The sequence below is a fragment of the Benincasa hispida genome, chromosome 9 (genome assembly GCF_009727055.1).
Source record: "Benincasa hispida cultivar B227 chromosome 9, ASM972705v1, whole genome shotgun sequence".
NCBI lineage: Eukaryota > Viridiplantae > Streptophyta > Magnoliopsida > Cucurbitales > Cucurbitaceae > Benincasa > Benincasa hispida.
Genome location: NC_052357.1, coordinates 50,183,407 through 50,200,381, shown reverse-complemented (window position 1 = coordinate 50,200,381; position 16,975 = coordinate 50,183,407). Strand labels below are relative to the sequence as shown.

At 33.5% G+C, this 16,975-nt stretch overlaps 1 protein-coding gene across 3 annotated transcripts; it reads right to left on the bottom strand.

Annotated features, from left to right (window-relative positions):
• Positions 1-6,095: 6,095 nt before the first annotated feature.
• LOC120085506 (cellulose synthase-like protein E1) lies at positions 6,096-14,344 on the bottom strand. 3 transcript variants are annotated; one of them, XM_039041513.1, is made up of 8 exons: positions 14,136-14,344; positions 8,629-8,935; positions 8,372-8,512; positions 8,041-8,172; positions 7,709-7,921; positions 7,412-7,636; positions 6,813-7,160; positions 6,096-6,723 (listed from the first exon to the last, which is right to left on the bottom strand). In XM_039041513.1, the coding sequence occupies exons 2-8, from the start codon at positions 8,863-8,865 to the stop codon at positions 6,175-6,177; spliced, it is 1,845 nt and encodes a 614-aa protein (XP_038897441.1). In that variant the 5' UTR covers positions 8,866-8,935; positions 14,136-14,344; the 3' UTR covers positions 6,096-6,174. The 3 variants fall into 3 exon arrangements, with proteins under 3 accessions (XP_038897441.1, XP_038897439.1, XP_038897440.1); XM_039041511.1 differs by lacking the exon at positions 14,136-14,344 and adding an exon at positions 10,787-11,128; XM_039041512.1 differs by lacking the exons at positions 7,412-7,636; positions 14,136-14,344 and adding an exon at positions 10,787-11,129.
• Between the last annotated feature and the right edge of the window lie 2,631 nt (positions 14,345-16,975).

Sequence of the window (16,975 nt, the reverse complement as noted above, 5' to 3'; positions counted from 1 at the left end):
CTCCCGCTTGCTCAATCGTTTATACGATTGTTGTTTCCTTCATCTTCTGCCTCAAACTAAGTCCACACAGAGCCCATCCTCTGGATTCTCACATCGAGAATACCAAGGTAGCCTTCTTGGTGGTGTCATACTCAACTCAACGCCGTCGAGGTTCTGTGGAGGTCGTTCGTACTATTGGGGTATTCGTGACCGAGGCTATCGCTAAGTTTGAGTGTGCGGTGTTCCTGTTGTGTAGTGGTTGTGTTGGACGAGTGTTCGAGGTTGCTGTGTTCGAGCATTCATGATTAAAGTATGTGGAGACGAGTCTACAAATGTATGTAGATTTTCTTATTGATCATTTGTAGTATCATGCTGTAATTTCTGTAATGAATGCATAACCATTTGTTTCTGTTTATGACTGTAATTTGTAAAGTTCATATATTATTGTATATTGGAATGAACTTTTCACTACTCATGGAAATCCTCGTGATCGATTTCCTTCAGTTGTTAGGGAGCCGACTTTTTGTTCTAATTAGTTTTACTTTTCTTCATATATATAAAAACCAAAAAATTTCTATAAGGTTTCATTGTTTTCTCTTGTGATTGCATGACCCGTTCTCTTAGAGGTTCAAGCATGCACTATTCTGTAGATGTTAATCTTGAGGAACGACAACTCAGAAGAGAAACAAGAGAAGCAGTAATATTAATGGTAACGGTAAAGGTAATAATAAATGTAACAAATTCATAATTTTCATATTGTTAACAATAACAATATTTGTAACAGTAACAATAATGGTAATGATAGAGGTAGTGGGTCCCATGTAATTTTCAACTGCAATAAGATTGAACACCTTTTATTCCTCAATCGAATTATAAGACTTTGTCCTAGAGAACAATCCTTTGTTGACCTTATTCGTGATGGCAACATTTACCTTCACTTCCTGTCCCTTAGAATTCAAGAGGAACTGATAAGTCTGAAGTTCATTAATAAGAGTAGTTAAGTTATATTCTATCTTGTTCATCATCGCATTTGTGTGGAACTGTAGGAAGCTCTTTGGAAAAGATTCTAGAAATAAAATAGACCCACTTTTCTACTCTATGACAGCTCCGTTTACTTCTGCCACATTGAAATAGACCATCATGTCCAGTACACGTTCTCTAATAGAGGCCTCTTCTTTCATACGACACTTGTAAGCATACTTGATGGCATCACTTCTTTCATACGGCACTTGTAAGCATACTTGATGGCATCATGTCTAAGGGAGAAGGACAGCTATCTGAACATCCCCTGCAGAGATTCCATAATCTCTTTAGCGGTATGTATGCGATCGTGTTCTTAGCCAAAACATCAGATATACTGGCAAGAATGTGGACTCTGACTTTTTCATTCGCCCTTGTCCACTTTTCATATGCATCCCGAATAGTTCAGTTTGCATTTGAGCCAAGGTTTTGAGGACATTCCTCAGTTTAAACAAACCTAAGATCATCGATTACCAATATTGTATTCAAGTTTGATTTCCACGTAGCATAATTGTCCCCATTAAGCTTCTCAAAAGCAAGTAATTGTACTAAAGAGCTAGTTATGCTGAAAATATAAACAAATTCTATTAGTGAATTGCTATTAAACTCAATTATATTTTAGCAAAGTAATAATGTACCCAAATTTCATTATTGTATTTGCAATGATACTATAGTGAGTCAAAATAAGAGCTATCTAGGGGCAATTAAATACTCTTTCATTAAACAAGACATTCTTGATTATATACTATTTCCAGAATAACTCATAGTCTAATAGTCATTTAGCTACCGTTTTCGGTCAAGAAATTACTAACACTTAGTAATTCTATAAGTGTAACTCTCCGGTTTTAGATCTCAGAGATTAGCGGTCCCAACGATGCTACCGAATTAGAGAGTCAAAGTTGGAAAACGACCTAAGAAATCCTATCCATTTCTAGAGTTTGAGTTGTTCCGAATCCTTTGTTACAACCCTCCGAGAGGATAGTCGTGGTTAGCGACTAGCTAATGGCGACCAAAAAACGACAACATGCGCAACATAGGAATCTCACGGTCTAAACTAACAGAAGAAACCGCAGGACATGTTGACACACATCCTTCATCCACTTACTATGAACTACTTCCCTTATTCACCTTGCTATTGACCCATGCAAATACTTTCCAAATGGAGCAGTCGAGTTAAAATCGACATGAAGCGTTGTATGGATCTCATGGTGTGAATTCTTAGGGACATAAGAACTAAGAACAACATATCGTATACGTTATTAATCTCCCACTGAAGTGTTTTATTTGTTTTTAGGTAAATATTTACTTAGGAATATTCCCGCTAATTAAACAACCTAAGTCTATGTAGTTTATCCAAGTATAACATTTATAATTGAATTTAACCTACGATGTCTAGGTGATAAACCAATTTTAACACCTCACACCACTCACATGTGCTCATAAAACCAATTAACAACATTTAATTATTCGACCATAATCCTCAGGTAGGAGGTTTCATAGACCGTTAACTTAAGTACCCCCAACCTTAGACAGGATTATATACCGGTTGAGTTTGTAACCCAAGTTTTATAAGATAACAACCTATTTTAACTATTAAAACAAGTGGTTAACCTACGTGAGCATACTGTTAACTTTGTTATAGATTTTAAAGTCTATCTCTTTTTATAACTCTTATAAAAAGACAAAAAACCTATAACAAGCATCTAACATGCTTTATATAACAATTATATAAACATTCATTCCATGCCTTAATATAACAACTTATATTAAAAACCATGGAATCCTACACAAACATACTATACATTATAACACTTATAATATATTTGCAATGCATGATATATGCTTATCCTATGGTGGGATTTTAAATCTACATGACATACAATATGCACACAATAGATAAATTATTTAATTCATACATTCACAATGCATAATTAAATAAACACACTTAAAATAGACCGATTTTGGCATCCTAAGCTAGCTAAAAGCTAAATTTATTGCAACAACAAACAGAAACCAGCCTTGAACCGCCTTCGAACACTTTGAACGAGCCTCAAAAACCCAAAAAAAACAGCCAAAACCGCCCGGTCAAAATTGGTCAAACCAGTTGCACCGGACCGGTCCAGACCATTTGGGCCGACTGAGCCACCAAACCGGGTCGGACGGTTTGGCTGGAGCGGATCGGACGGGTTGGCTGAGCTGGGTAGGCGCGGATCGACTGGCGAACTGGGCTGGCGCGGAAGTGTGGGGCCGTCGACTGAGCGGATTAAGGCGGGACCAACGAACTGGATGGGCCGCGCGCGCTTAGGACGTCAACCGGGTCGGAGCAGGTCACCGGGGTCTGGGACAGCCACACGCGTCAGCCACCACCTCGCGGGTTGGATCATCACTCCGGGTCTGGTTGAGGGCCGTGAACCGGGTCTGGGAGGTGCAATCGGGTCTGTGAGCAATTTCTTCACCAAATTGAAATGGTTCTCTTTGCCGGAAACGAGCAATTACAGCCTAAAAACGACTCTAATGACTCTAGAAAAATTACAGACCCATCACGACACATTAAAGTCCATAAAACACCAGACAATTACAATAATTATTACAATCAAGAGAGAAAAAAATGTCAAAACCGAAATTATCCATTTTAACACACAACTGTTCATCACATGAATCAATACTCACCATATGTAAAAATTAACCAAAATTGAGTACTTTAAACATTCTCTGATACCAATTGATGGAATGAACATATGCGCAGTGGAAGAAAAAATGGATTTAAAGTACTCTAATTAGGTTAATTTCAAAGAATAAGCATGCAATTAAAACAAATATAAAAGGATAGAAGAAATACAACCTTTGTAGTCTCTAATCTTCTCCAAATCAACTCCAATCTCCTCACGAGCTGTTCGTAAGCCATTACGAGAGTCTTCCTCACTATTCTGTGGCCTTAGAATGGGATAGTGGGATCCGATGGTGACTAATTTGGAGAGAAAAATGCTAAGTATTTAAGAGAAAATAATTATGAGATTATTCAATAATCTCATGAAAATCCACTTTGGCCAAGAGTAATAAAATTTATAAAACTCTTCCTTTAAAGATAATTTCATGTAAAACATGCAATTTTGAGTTTGATGAGAATTTGACACTAAAAAATCTACTAACTCAAAGTGAGATTAGTGGTGCAAGTGTTTTCAAATGAAGACAAAACTTAACAATGCAAAAGTTGACATTTCCCACTCACAATTGTTGAATCTTTCTACTAACTTGATCAAAGGTCAAAGTTTGACTGTCAAAGTCCTAAGTCAACAACTTTTTGACTTTCAAAGTCAAAAGTTAACATATTGATTTTCATTGCATTTTTTACCTAGTCAACAATTTTGACATTTAATGCAATTTTGACCAATTTCTTTTAATTTCAAAATTAATTCTAATAATTAATTTAATTTAATACAACATCTAGAGCCTGTCTCTTATACACATCTAGATGTGTATAAGAGACAGGTTCTAAGGTTTAGTCTAATATGAGTTAGTAGGGGACCTCTTGGACCTACAGATCATGGACTCCAACCGAGATTAACCGGCTAAACTCTGTAATCTAATTACCCACCATTCCCAACCCGGTTCCTATCTCATACCTGGTTCCTATCCCATGTTCTCCTATCCTGTACTCGGTGATGCCCGATCGGGTGATTTCAACCAATTTCTTTTATAACCAGTAAAGACCCCGTGAAGTCCAACCGGGTGATTTCAACCAATTTCCTTCATACCCAGTGAAGCCCGACCAGGGTATCTTAAAAAATTATTTATTGCGATTTTTTAAAACTTATTTCAACAATTATTTTGTACCCGATGAAGTCCGGTCGAGTAATTTCAACCCATTCCTTTGTACCCGGTGAATACTCGGTGAAGCCCGACCGGGTGATTTCAACCAATTTCTTTCATACCCAATGAAGACCTAGTGAAGCCCAATCAAGTGATTCCAACCAATTTCCTTCGTACCCGGTGAAGCCCAACCGGGTATCTTAAAAAATTATTTTTATCGCAATTATTTAAAACTTATTTCAACAATTATTTTGTACCAAATGAAGCTCGATTGGGTAATTTCAACTCATTCCTTTGTACCTGGTGAATACTCGGTGAAGCCCGATCGGGTATCTTAAAAAAATTATTATTTTTTCTTTCTTTTTTATAACTTTCAAATGCAAGGGCTTTATGGCATTAGAAAAGACGAAACAATCAAGCAAGCAAGCATAAATACAAGCAAATAAATTCTAACATGAAAAAAATTATCGAACTATTGAATACATACAAAATGAAATACATACTACGGAGTGTACAAAATTACAACTTCGTGAAATACAAGTTTTAGACTTGATGAAAGACTTTTCGTTTTGGAGATAATTTGGTGAAGAGAACTTTTTGTGTGGATGTAAAAAAATTAGTTTTAGTGGAGAATTTTTTTTGTTGAAATGTGGAGAATTTTTTGTAAATTAATTTTGGTTGAATTAATGTTTTGTGAATCAATTTTTTTGTGGTGGAGAATTTTTGGTGAATTAATTTGGTGGGTTGGTTGTTGAAATTTAAAAATGAGAATTTAATAAAGGGTATAAGAGTAATTGTACAACCAAAATTTTCCATGCTTACATCATTTTCATCATCGAAGTAAAAAAAAACTTGTTAAAAAAGAGGTAAAAAATACAAAAAAAAAACTCCAAAAGGTCAATTTTGTAATTTTCCATGAAAAGTAGATAAACAAAAACCATAAACTTAGAGATGAAGATAGTATTTATAAACTTAATTTTTAAAAAACAAAAACAAAAAAACAAAATAGTTATCAAACGGGTCATAACTTTTAACTTTCATTTTGTTTTTGAAATTTGGCTAAGAATTCAACTATTCTAACTAAGAAAGATGCAAAATCATAACAAATAGGGGAAGAAATAGACTTAATTTTTAAAAACCAAAACCGAAAAACGAAATAATTACCAAACCGGACTTTAATTAACATAAACCTAAACCAAATATGGAATTAAATATCAAGATTGATGGAAGATAAAACCAAATTAATTCCAAAACTTAACTTCAATCATCATTTCCATGTAATACAACTCAAGTAACCAAGATGACATCCATAGTAAACTTCAAGTTACAGAAATGAACTACATCTGAAAATACATGGCGCCACAATTAAAATAGTAATGAAAAGGAAATACAAATTACTAGGGCCAAGATAAAGGCTTTAATAGCCAGGGAGGTTGGCATTTTGCTCCTATCTGTAAGTCCTTGGTACAAAGGCCAATTGATCACAACCAAAATCCCACAAACAAGAACCTGCAAAGCCATTGTTTGCAAGACCATCACCAAACCACTGCCACCATTCAGTGCTTTCTTCATCATCTCAAGAAAGCAAAGCAAATTAACCAAAGCAATTGTTGCTATTATGGTAAACATTGGAGAGGAAGCTCCAAAATCCATCATCTCATTTTCATATCTTTGGGAGACTTCTTTATCAGTCACTTTAGCTGTGATTACAAAAGCTGCATCAGATAATCCAAGTGTCTTCAAGACAGTATCTATAAGAGCAAACAGATAGGAACTTATTCTCTTATATAGCCAAATCCTCTGTTCATTCCACCAACCCAGGATTGTTCCTCCAGCCACCAGAAACTCCACCAAACTAGCAACATACTTAGCAAATATCACATATGTGAAAGGTATCAGCCACAGGCTTGAAACCTGAGTACACAAAGTAGTTAAAGTCAGCAGTAGATCCATCGACAGTTTTCATTAATATGAAATGTAAAAGAGGTAGCAAAGTTGTGTACCTCTGGAAACAAGGGAATGCCTCTGAGGAGATAAAGTGAGGGGATGGTGGAGTAATATAATGTTGCCAATGAATTAACTGCCCACAGAGAATAGATGCAATATACCATTCGTAGGCCTAGGCTGATCTTTCCCCGACCGAACGACGCAGGACTGTACCTAGATAAAAGAATTTGGAGGTCACCTTCCGACCATCGCTTATGTTGAGCTAGTGTCTGAATTAATGAGGTTGGTGCAACACCTAGGAAGGCTTCCTTCTCTGGGTTACAATAAATTGATTTCCATCCTTGTCTTTGTATTGACAGCCCAGTCATACCATCTTCTACAATACATCCATATCTCAAACCCATCTGCAAGTTAAAAGTTGATAATTAGGCTCAAGAATGGAGTTTTTTCATCGCCCATTCACAGACCCCTTTATGATTAATGACTTGCCCCTGCAAAAGTATGAAAGGTAAGTTTCTGATTACATCAGAACGCACTACCGTATTTTATAACCTACCAGCCATATTTATCGTAACCCTAACGCGATGACCACCTTATTTTATAATCTACGAGAAAAAACTACTAAAAAATGTGAGAGATGAGCAAAGAGAGCAACCTCTTTTCCCCACTGAGTGTTCTTTTCATATGAACAACTTGCTAGATGCTTGGATTTTTCTTCTAGTTCATTTACATTGTCTTCAGAATTCCTAAAGTTTTTACTGTTCCAATCATTTTTGTATCCCTTGCTGTACTTTTTACCACATAGAACGTCTCTTCTATGAAAGCAGCCTGTTCCAAGATATCGAGGACCTCCAAAACCATCCATACCAGAGAACTCCACCTTCATAAAAGAGAACCATACAAATTACCTATAAATTTTATGAACTTTCTAGTATTGACCTTATCGACTTACCTTATTCATGACTCGTAAAGCACTTCCATAGATGTCGTTCTTCGTTACGTTGTGAAACTTTTGTGGAAACTGAACATATGCAATCTCATGGCCCTTCTCTTCATCCATTAAGAAGCAAAGTGCATCTCTTATGGAATCAGAGTTGTTGGAATACATATCACAGTCTACATTGAGTATGATTTGCCCATTGCTTATGTGTGATGAGACCCTAAGCTAAAAAATGGAAACACTAACACCAGGTTAGATACTTACATCAAATGTTCTACGCGTTCATTGGCATCGATTTAATTTCGAAAATGAGTGTATCTGAGCACATTCAAGTTGATAATTACCAAGGCATTCATGGCCCCAGCTTTGAAGTTATGGAAATATTGAGGTCTCTTCTCACGAGCCAAATACACCAAAGTTGGTAACACATATCCTTCAACATCTGTGGCTTTTGGATCTCTCCCATCTATTACTATCTGGAATGTTGGTAACAGAGAGAGTCAAATATTAGAAATACTTATCTCTAGAGAAGAATGGCAACATGCATTATGGAACGACATTATCAACGTACATAATCTAATTTTTTTTTGAGTTTTTATGAAGTCTTAAATCACCGATTGACCCAAAAGCTTAAACTTATCATCTAACATGTGGAGAAAAAGTCGTTGAGATTACCTGAATGATGGTATCATGGTCTCGACGAGATACATAGGACTTCCACTGTGAAAATCCTACATTACTTGATCGTACTTCTTCAGGAATCCGACCTCGTTTGACTGCGGCATTGATTCTACTCTCCAAGTCCTTGTATAATTTCTGCAAAGAAGAAAACATCAAAGTAAATGCAACCATATCCTTTCTAACATTGCAGCAAAGCTTGTTTTTCCTTGTTAGAAATGTGATCACAAAAATTCTATTAGATCATTAATAACCTGAATAAAGAGCACTTCTTTGCCTTGATGATTAGACTGTGAGGCAAAGTAAGTGGCAGGTGACCTTGGCTGGATGTTGAACTTCTTGCAAAATGGTAACCAGTGCTTTGCAAATTCAGAGGCCTCTATGAGAGCATAGTAGGTGAGCTCGGAGCCTGCGTCATCAGAGAGGTATACGCTGAGCTTCTCAGGCGGGTAGTCGTATGCCATGACTGATAATACAGTGCTCATGACCATAACTAATGGCTCCTTCTCCGGGTCTGCTGTGCATACAAATATGTCCACTCCGGGAAACTCTGCCTCATGCCTGTTCATCAATAAATACCCCAAACTTCACATATTCCTTAAACTAAACGTCCGTTTGGATTGACTATAGAAAAAAATGTTTTTCAAGGAAATTATTTTTATTTAAACTTTTTTTTTTATTATAAATTTAACAGTAATCAGCTTGATTTGTTTTGTATAAGAGACTAGCGTCTCCCTCTTCTTTACAACTTCTTCTGTCTTAAGAGACTTTATCCAATCAAAAGAAAAACTACATAGCAATTTCTCATATAACTTTTTCTATCTAACTCACAATCTAATCTTTTTACTTTTGTGCTCCTCCTTTTATGGTTCATATATTCAACTTATGTAAGTTTTCTAAGTGATTTTATTTCAAAATTTAAAGCTTATTTTAAAGTTTTCTCTTTATCCAACCACAATAAAAAAAAAAACCCACTTCAAAGACCACCAAAACTAAGAGACTAAGGTTGAGGGGAAAGAAAGTCTCTTCCACAACGATATCCATTTGAAACAATAAATAAATGCCAAAACTCGCATATGGATATGTTAATGACTAAGGGACTGTTTGGTTTAAGGTTTTAAAGATGTCCAGAAATTAAATATGTTGTGGGAATCAAAGATGATTGTGTTTGATTGTACATGAGAATGTTATCAAAACTTTATGGTAACAAATTAGCTTTGTATTTTATTTATAAAGTTAATAAGGACATCTCTATAAAATTTTGATAGATTAATTGATAAACAATAAATTTAATTCAAAGTTTTTAGCAAAATTAATTATTTAACTATTGAATAATGATATTAATTAAATTATTAATTACAATGTTTGTAAAATGAGTAATTTATAATTAAAGTTACTTGATTACATGATTTGATGAATTTATATAAATATAATGTATTAATTAATAAAACCATCAAAACCAGTTTAAAAGATAACATTTTGTGATTAAAAAATAATGAATTATAATTAATCAATGGTAAACTAATTATAATTATTAAAAAACAATCTTATAAAATATTAATTATAATGATAATTAATTAATTACATATATAATTTATTAGTGAATTAATAGTATTAAAACATCGGTTCTTTATGGTTTATTATATAATTAATTAATTAATTTAGGATTCTCGAGTAGTTAAATAGTATAATTTAAAATTCAATACCATTTTCTAAATTATAAATTTAATATTCATATATCAATTAGTTTTAATAATATAAAATAAAAAAATAAATTTATGTATCAAAGAGGGAGAGTAGACGTTAAGAAAACCCACACTTTTGGATGAGTATCATTCATGGGTATAAGGAATGCATATTCCCATGCCTAAAGCTTCTTTGTACCAAACAAGAAGATGTGTATCTCTTACCCATTCCCACTCTTATTCCCATCCCAATTCCCTTAATCCAAACGTCCCTTAAAAAGTTTGCGGTTTGAATTCTTCTACTTCTATCTTACTAAAAAAAACAACAAATAAATAAAGTTAGAGAAATTGAGAGAGAGAATGTTCCACAACAATATCCCAATTCAAACATCATAGAAAATAAGGAGAGATAAACTATGTAATAGATCGTCCCATTAAAAACATAAATGGTTAAAATCACTTATGTCATTTTCAATTTCACTTTGAAACATAATTTTAATCATTCAAAATCAATTTTGATGATACATAAATTACATCTAGAAGTAGAAGATCAAATATTGAATTAATTTTGAATGATTAGAGGTGTATTTTTCTTTAATAGTACGAGTATCATACCAACTGAGCTACGTTTATGTTGACATTAAAGACATATTTTCAGAATAATTAGTATGATAAAAGTAATTTTAACTGTTTCAAAATTATTTGACCCTGAAACATGCACACCGACCTTTGTGAGAGGTTGTGTTTAAAGATGGACCTATGAATTGGATTCCAGCGAGGAGCCTGAGTGAGAACCCAATAAAATCCAAACCATATCTCAGCAGCAAACATACCAAGCCAAGCCCATCTTCTTCCTCCTTCATTCTCTGGTATAAACTTCACTCTATAGCTCCAAATTAAACAAATCCCCACAAAAATGGAGGCTGCAAATACTCTATAAGCAGCTCTTCCCTTTTCTTCTTTGGTCTCAAACAATGGCAAATACCCTTCACTCCCCATCTCTCTTATCTTTCTCTCTAAGCACAACACTAGCTTCTTCTACCAATGAACATGATATAGTATATATACAGCTTTATATGCAACAGGGTTTCTACACGTGTCGTGTCACTTTTTTTTTTTTTTTTTTTCATTTGAAATTTAATCGTAGTAGTACGTTGATGCACACACCAAATGGACAAAAAGTACTACTTTTTATAATAGTAGGAAATTGGAAAGCGAGAGTTTAAATATATTTAAAAAAATCAAACTCATGACTTTGATTTTTTTGTAATTACAGATGTGCTAATCATATACAAATCAGATAGCAACCACATAACAATTACATAGAAATCAGATACCAATCAAATTTTCAGCGGAAGTTTTTTGCCATGTTTGTAAAAAAAAGTAAAACCTAGAGATACGCGTTCAATTTTTAATTTTTTTTTATTAAACTTGCAATTTCTCCCTAACTTTTTTTATAAATAAATAAAATATTTTTTTTCTTCATATTTTACCATATTATTTGTTCCTTTATTTAATTCATAAGTGTATTTAAGTACAAAAAATGATCATGAGTCTTTTTTTTTTTTTGATAACTTGAATGTCTACGGGGTTTTTTGAATTAGTATTATTTTAGTGAAAAACTAAAATATTTTTGAGAAATTTTCATTGATGGAAAAAAATATCAAACTATTTACAGAAATGTCAAACACTGATAGACACTAGACTTCTATCAACCTTTATTAGCATCCGTTAAAGAAGATTAAATTTGCTATTTTATATATATAGTTTCTCTTATTTTTCTATTTTGAAAATTTCTAAATATTTTACCATTTAATTTTTCATCATTTTTCAATGATTATAATTGTATTTAAGAATATTAAACATGCTTAAGAACCGGTTTTAATTAATGTGGGTGTATGAAAGGTTTTTTTTTTTTTTTTAAATTAAGTAATATTGTTTTAATAAAAAAAATTATCATATATTATCTTTAACGTTATGCAATAAAACTTATAAATAAAGATGGACTTAATGTTTTTTTTAATAGTTTAAAGATGCAAAGTATAACTTAAAAATAGATTTAATATTCTTAAGAAAAAATATTCACGTAACAAATACCATAAATATTATAATTGGGTGCATGAAGAAGAAAAAAAAAGCAATAATGAACTTTTAATTAAAAAGCATTTATACAAATAGGATGAAATGACTCATAAACAAAACACAAGTTTGAATTATTTTTGTTCCAATTAAGATTTTTTTAAAAAATTCTTTCATAATATAACTATATTAATTTATTTTAAAAATAAAATAAATTAATATTTTTAAATTAATATATATTATGTTGTATAGGACAGTAACAAATAAAAATAATATAATTGTATTAATTTTTTTTAAAAATAAATTAACAAAACAAATATGTTATATGAATTGAAATTAAGTTAAGTTGATTAGTAATGAATAGTCATAAAGGAAGTTTTGAAACAAATACATTTTCAAGTAAAAATCGTACAAAAAAAAAAAAAAGAGTTATTCAATATTCCTACAAAATAAACCTAATTATAAAAGATGTCAGATATCTGTAATTCTGATTATCTATAATTTTGGACATCTATAATTCTAATTATCTATATTCACAAAAATCAAACTGTCCCCGAGGTGGTTAAAACATTGATGAGGGCGCGTGTGGATTTTAGTACAAGAATTAGAAAAAAATTTAGAGGGTAGTTTAGGTATTATATGAAAAGAAAAGGATAATGTTGTCCAAAAAACGTTTTTTCCAACCTTTGTATTTTTATATCAACTAGTTTTTAACACGTGTCGTGATAATTTCAATTTATTTGATCATCACACCATAAATGTGAGAGTAAATTTATTACTTTATATTTAATAATTAGTTTTTTTTTTTTATAAAAATTAATGAAATTATTCTAAGCCTATATGCTCTTTAAAAGAATAATAACAAAGCTAATAGGAGAATGTTGTGAAATTGAAGAGTACAATGGAGCACAACGAGAATACGAATATGAAAAAAATATAATATAATAATAAATAAATAAAATATCTAAAATTATGAAAATTGGATAATTAAGTGGAATTTTGAAGTGGATTTCTCAACCATGTGTATTATTTCAAGATACACAAAAATGTTGTTATTTATAGGCAAGGTGGTAAATAGGATGTGGTACACTTTGGAAACTATGCATAAATGGTTGAATGGGATTATATGTGATAATGGAAAAATGATATTTGATATTGGATACTAAGCATGAGCATCTAACACCTATTTATAATATTTATCCTTAGATGTCAATTATAAATATATGAAATAATCTCAGTGAAAGAAAAAAAAACACATATTTTATATGATCCAATAATCCTAAAAGAATAAAATATATTCGCTCTCCTCGTGAAAACATCACTTGAGATCTCTTAATCGTCGCATTCCGATGTTGTATACCAATTTTTCAAAGGTTATTGTAGGTACTGCCTTTGTAAATAAGTCGGTCAAGTTAAACTTTGAATAAATTTGTTGTACTAGTTTTTTACCATGTGTGATGTACTTATTGTATATTTTTTTTTATTTAGTTTAATTTTATAATAATACAAATGTAATTATATTCTTGATAAAATAAGGTAACGATATAAATTATAAATTTTATTTTTGATATTATATAGATGTATTTATTTTTAAAAATTAATATAGTAAAATCGTAAAAAATATATATAAAAAATTACTGTACCTGTTGTTAATGTTAGTATTATCGTAAGAGAAAACCGATAAAAAGTATGTTTTTAATTAAATTAACATGTAAAAGATCAACTAAAATTTAAGCACGAACAAACATTTGATATTTGGAAAGAAAAATAATATTATGGATAATTATATTAAATGGAAAAACGGTTAGAAATATTTTCAAATACAGTGAATGTTTGAAGGAACTCTTATACAAGAGTACCTATGAGCGGAAGTTGATCTTTCCAATTCATTGTGACAGAATTTCCACACATACATTCACACATACAGTTATGTATTAACAACGCTAAATTACTGGCATGCTTAAAGGATAAATACACAAGAGACCGAGAGAACATACCAGTTGAAGACTTTCTTCACAGCAAATCTCGCTTTCGCTGGAACGGCAAGCTATCGTTCAACAACACCCAATCGTCTACCACAAACAATCTCCACACGAACAAATGAAGAAAAGGGACGACAACACCACTTGGAACCCTCAATATTCTCGGAGTAAGAATCCAACGAGTGGGCTCTGTGTGGATTTGGTAGAGGGGAGGAGGAAAAGAGATCGTATACAACGATCAAGTAAGTGGGAGAAAGACTCGTCTATCGTATAGACAAAATGCTTGATCTTTTAGGTGAAGTATACGATCGTGTAGGAAAAGCTAAGCAATAGTCTATATGATCGTTTAGTAAAGCTCGGGCGCTAAACGATCATTTAGTAAGAGATAAGCGATCATTTAGTAAGTAACACGTGCGCGGGTGTAAGCGATCATTCAGTAATCAACACTATCGTATATGCTCTGATTTACTAAGCGGTGACTCCCTAGAATCGCAACACACGGTGAGTTATTTAAGCGTCTCAAAACGATTCTTCATCTTACTTATCAGTTACGAAAACAGAAGAGACGCTGGCCAATTATCCCATAACTGTCCAATTAATAAATAATAAATACAATCACATTATATTTATAATCTATGGTTTAATATCATATATTAACCATGGTATTTTTCCTCCACTAGATATAAATCATATTTATATCCAATTTCCTCCAAATGTATCTCATACATAAAATCAATTATATATAATTAACTAGTTCAATTATATCATATATAATCGAACTCTCTATTGTCAATTTGACATTTTAAATTGACCCAAAAACTGATTCTCAACTTGTATCCAAGTTACCAAGGGGACCTTCTGGACCTATGACTCGAAGCTCCAACGGTACGTGAATAACTGACTAAACTCTTTAGCCATGATATCTACCATCCGTTAACTGCCAGGCATTCCACTAAAGACCAACAGCTGAACTCTTCTTACTACAGATATATTTCTATGTCCATCAGATATAATCAATCATCAATACGATGACCCTAAACAGATGCTCGTAAGTACAGCTGGACCAATTTACCATTTTCCCCCTATAGTTACATTTCCTACTATGTGGGTATAGTCAGTAGTTCCCAACTCATTCAGGATTGAGGTCATGTTACCTATGGTCATCCTAGTGAAGTGAAGTCTCTGTCATGAACGACGTTATATAACGAGATGTTAGCACTTCGTGGTCAGGTCTTATACAAAATATTTGTATAGGACACCCCCACTTGCATGTCCCCTATAGAAATGATCAGGATCAGACGATCTGTGACAAGTCACAACACTTGGAACTATTCCACAAAGCGGGCCACATCCATAGTGTTACAAGGATAAGGTTTCCCTCCTATATCCATATACTACACATCTTGGTTATCACTTAAGACATGATCCACTTGTATGTCACCACATACATGCTTAAGTTACATAAAGATAACCAGAGATTTTAGTTTATTGGTTTGTGGTAAAGCAGATAGAACATTCGGATGAGCAAAATCAAGAAGTGAAGTAAATATCATATATTATACATCACAAGCGTTCGTACAAACTGTTTACAAACTACAGAACACGAGACTTTAGGGCATCCTAACAATCTCTCACTTGTCCTAAAGCGAAGTGGGGTGTACAAAAAAAGTACAAAACAATAAACTAGGGCATAAAAGCCCAGTATAAGAAAATCTCTCACTTGCCCTAGTTCAGCCGCAAGCAGTCCCATAAACCCATGCTTTGAAAGTGACCCTCTAAAACTGTAGCCGTGAGAGCCTTCGTAAACGGGTTAGCAACATTGTGCTTCAAAGCGATCTTCATGACGATCATGTCCCCTCGAAGCACTATGTCGCAGATCAGGTGATACTTCCGCTCTATTTGTTTTCCATGCCTGTGACTTCTAGGCTCCTTGGAGTTTGCCACAGCTCCACTATTGTCACAATAGAGGGTGATTGGCCTAAAAATATCTAGAACAACTTCCAGTTCTGTCAAGAACTTCCTGAGCCAGATGGCCTTCTTAGCAGCTTCACAAGTCGCTACGTACTCCGCCTCCATAGTGGAGTCAACGATGCACCCCTGCTTAGTGCTTTGCCACACTACAACTCCTCCGTTAAGAGTAAAGACTGACCCTGAAGTGGACTTGCGAGAGTCCTTGTCAGTCTGAAAGTCAGAATTTGTGTATCCAGTAAGGATCAAATCCCCAGATCCATACATGAGCATGTAATCCCTCGTTCTCCGAAGATACTTGAGGATATTCTTCACTGCAGTCTAATGACCCTAGCCTAGGTTAGACTGATACCTACTAACTATACCCACAACGTAGCAAATGTCTAACCTAGTGCAGAGCATCGCATACATCAAACTGCCAACGACAAACGCATATGAGGCCCGTCTCATTTCCTCAACCTTTTGAGGCATCTTAGGACACATGTCCTTAGACAAAGTGACTTCTTGCCTAAACAGCAGTAGGCCCTTTTTGGAGTCCTGCATCGAGTACTTGAGCAACACTTTGTCAATGTATGATGCCTGAGAAAGTGTTAAAACTTTGTTGTTACGATCCCGAAAGATTTGTATACCCAGAACAAACTAAGCCTCTCCCAAATCTTTCATTTGGAATTGGGTCGCTAGCCAGCTTTTAATTGCAGTTAGTAGACCTACATCATCCCCAATGAGTAGTATATCGTCTACATACAACACTAAGAAAACTACTGAAGCGTTGATAATCTTCTTGTAAACACAAGGTTCATCAATGTTCTGGTCAAAGCCATATGATTTGATCACAATATCAAACCGTATGTTCCAAGATCTAGACGCTTATTTCAGCCCATAAATGG

Bases quoted from the DNA above. Each gene is read 5' to 3' on its own strand.
- LOC120085506 (XM_039041511.1), bottom strand. From the start codon at position 11,058: ATGGGGAGTGAAGGGTATTTGCCATTGTTTGAGACCAAAGAAGAAAAG. The intron at 8,173-8,371 runs GTAATCTCAACG...CCAACATTCCAG, and splicing joins ACCATGATACCATCATTCAG to ATAGTAATAGATGGGAGAGA. The intron at 7,922-8,040 runs GTAATTATCAAC...TCCATTTTTTAG, and splicing joins CTGGGGCCATGAATGCCTTG to CTTAGGGTCTCATCACACAT.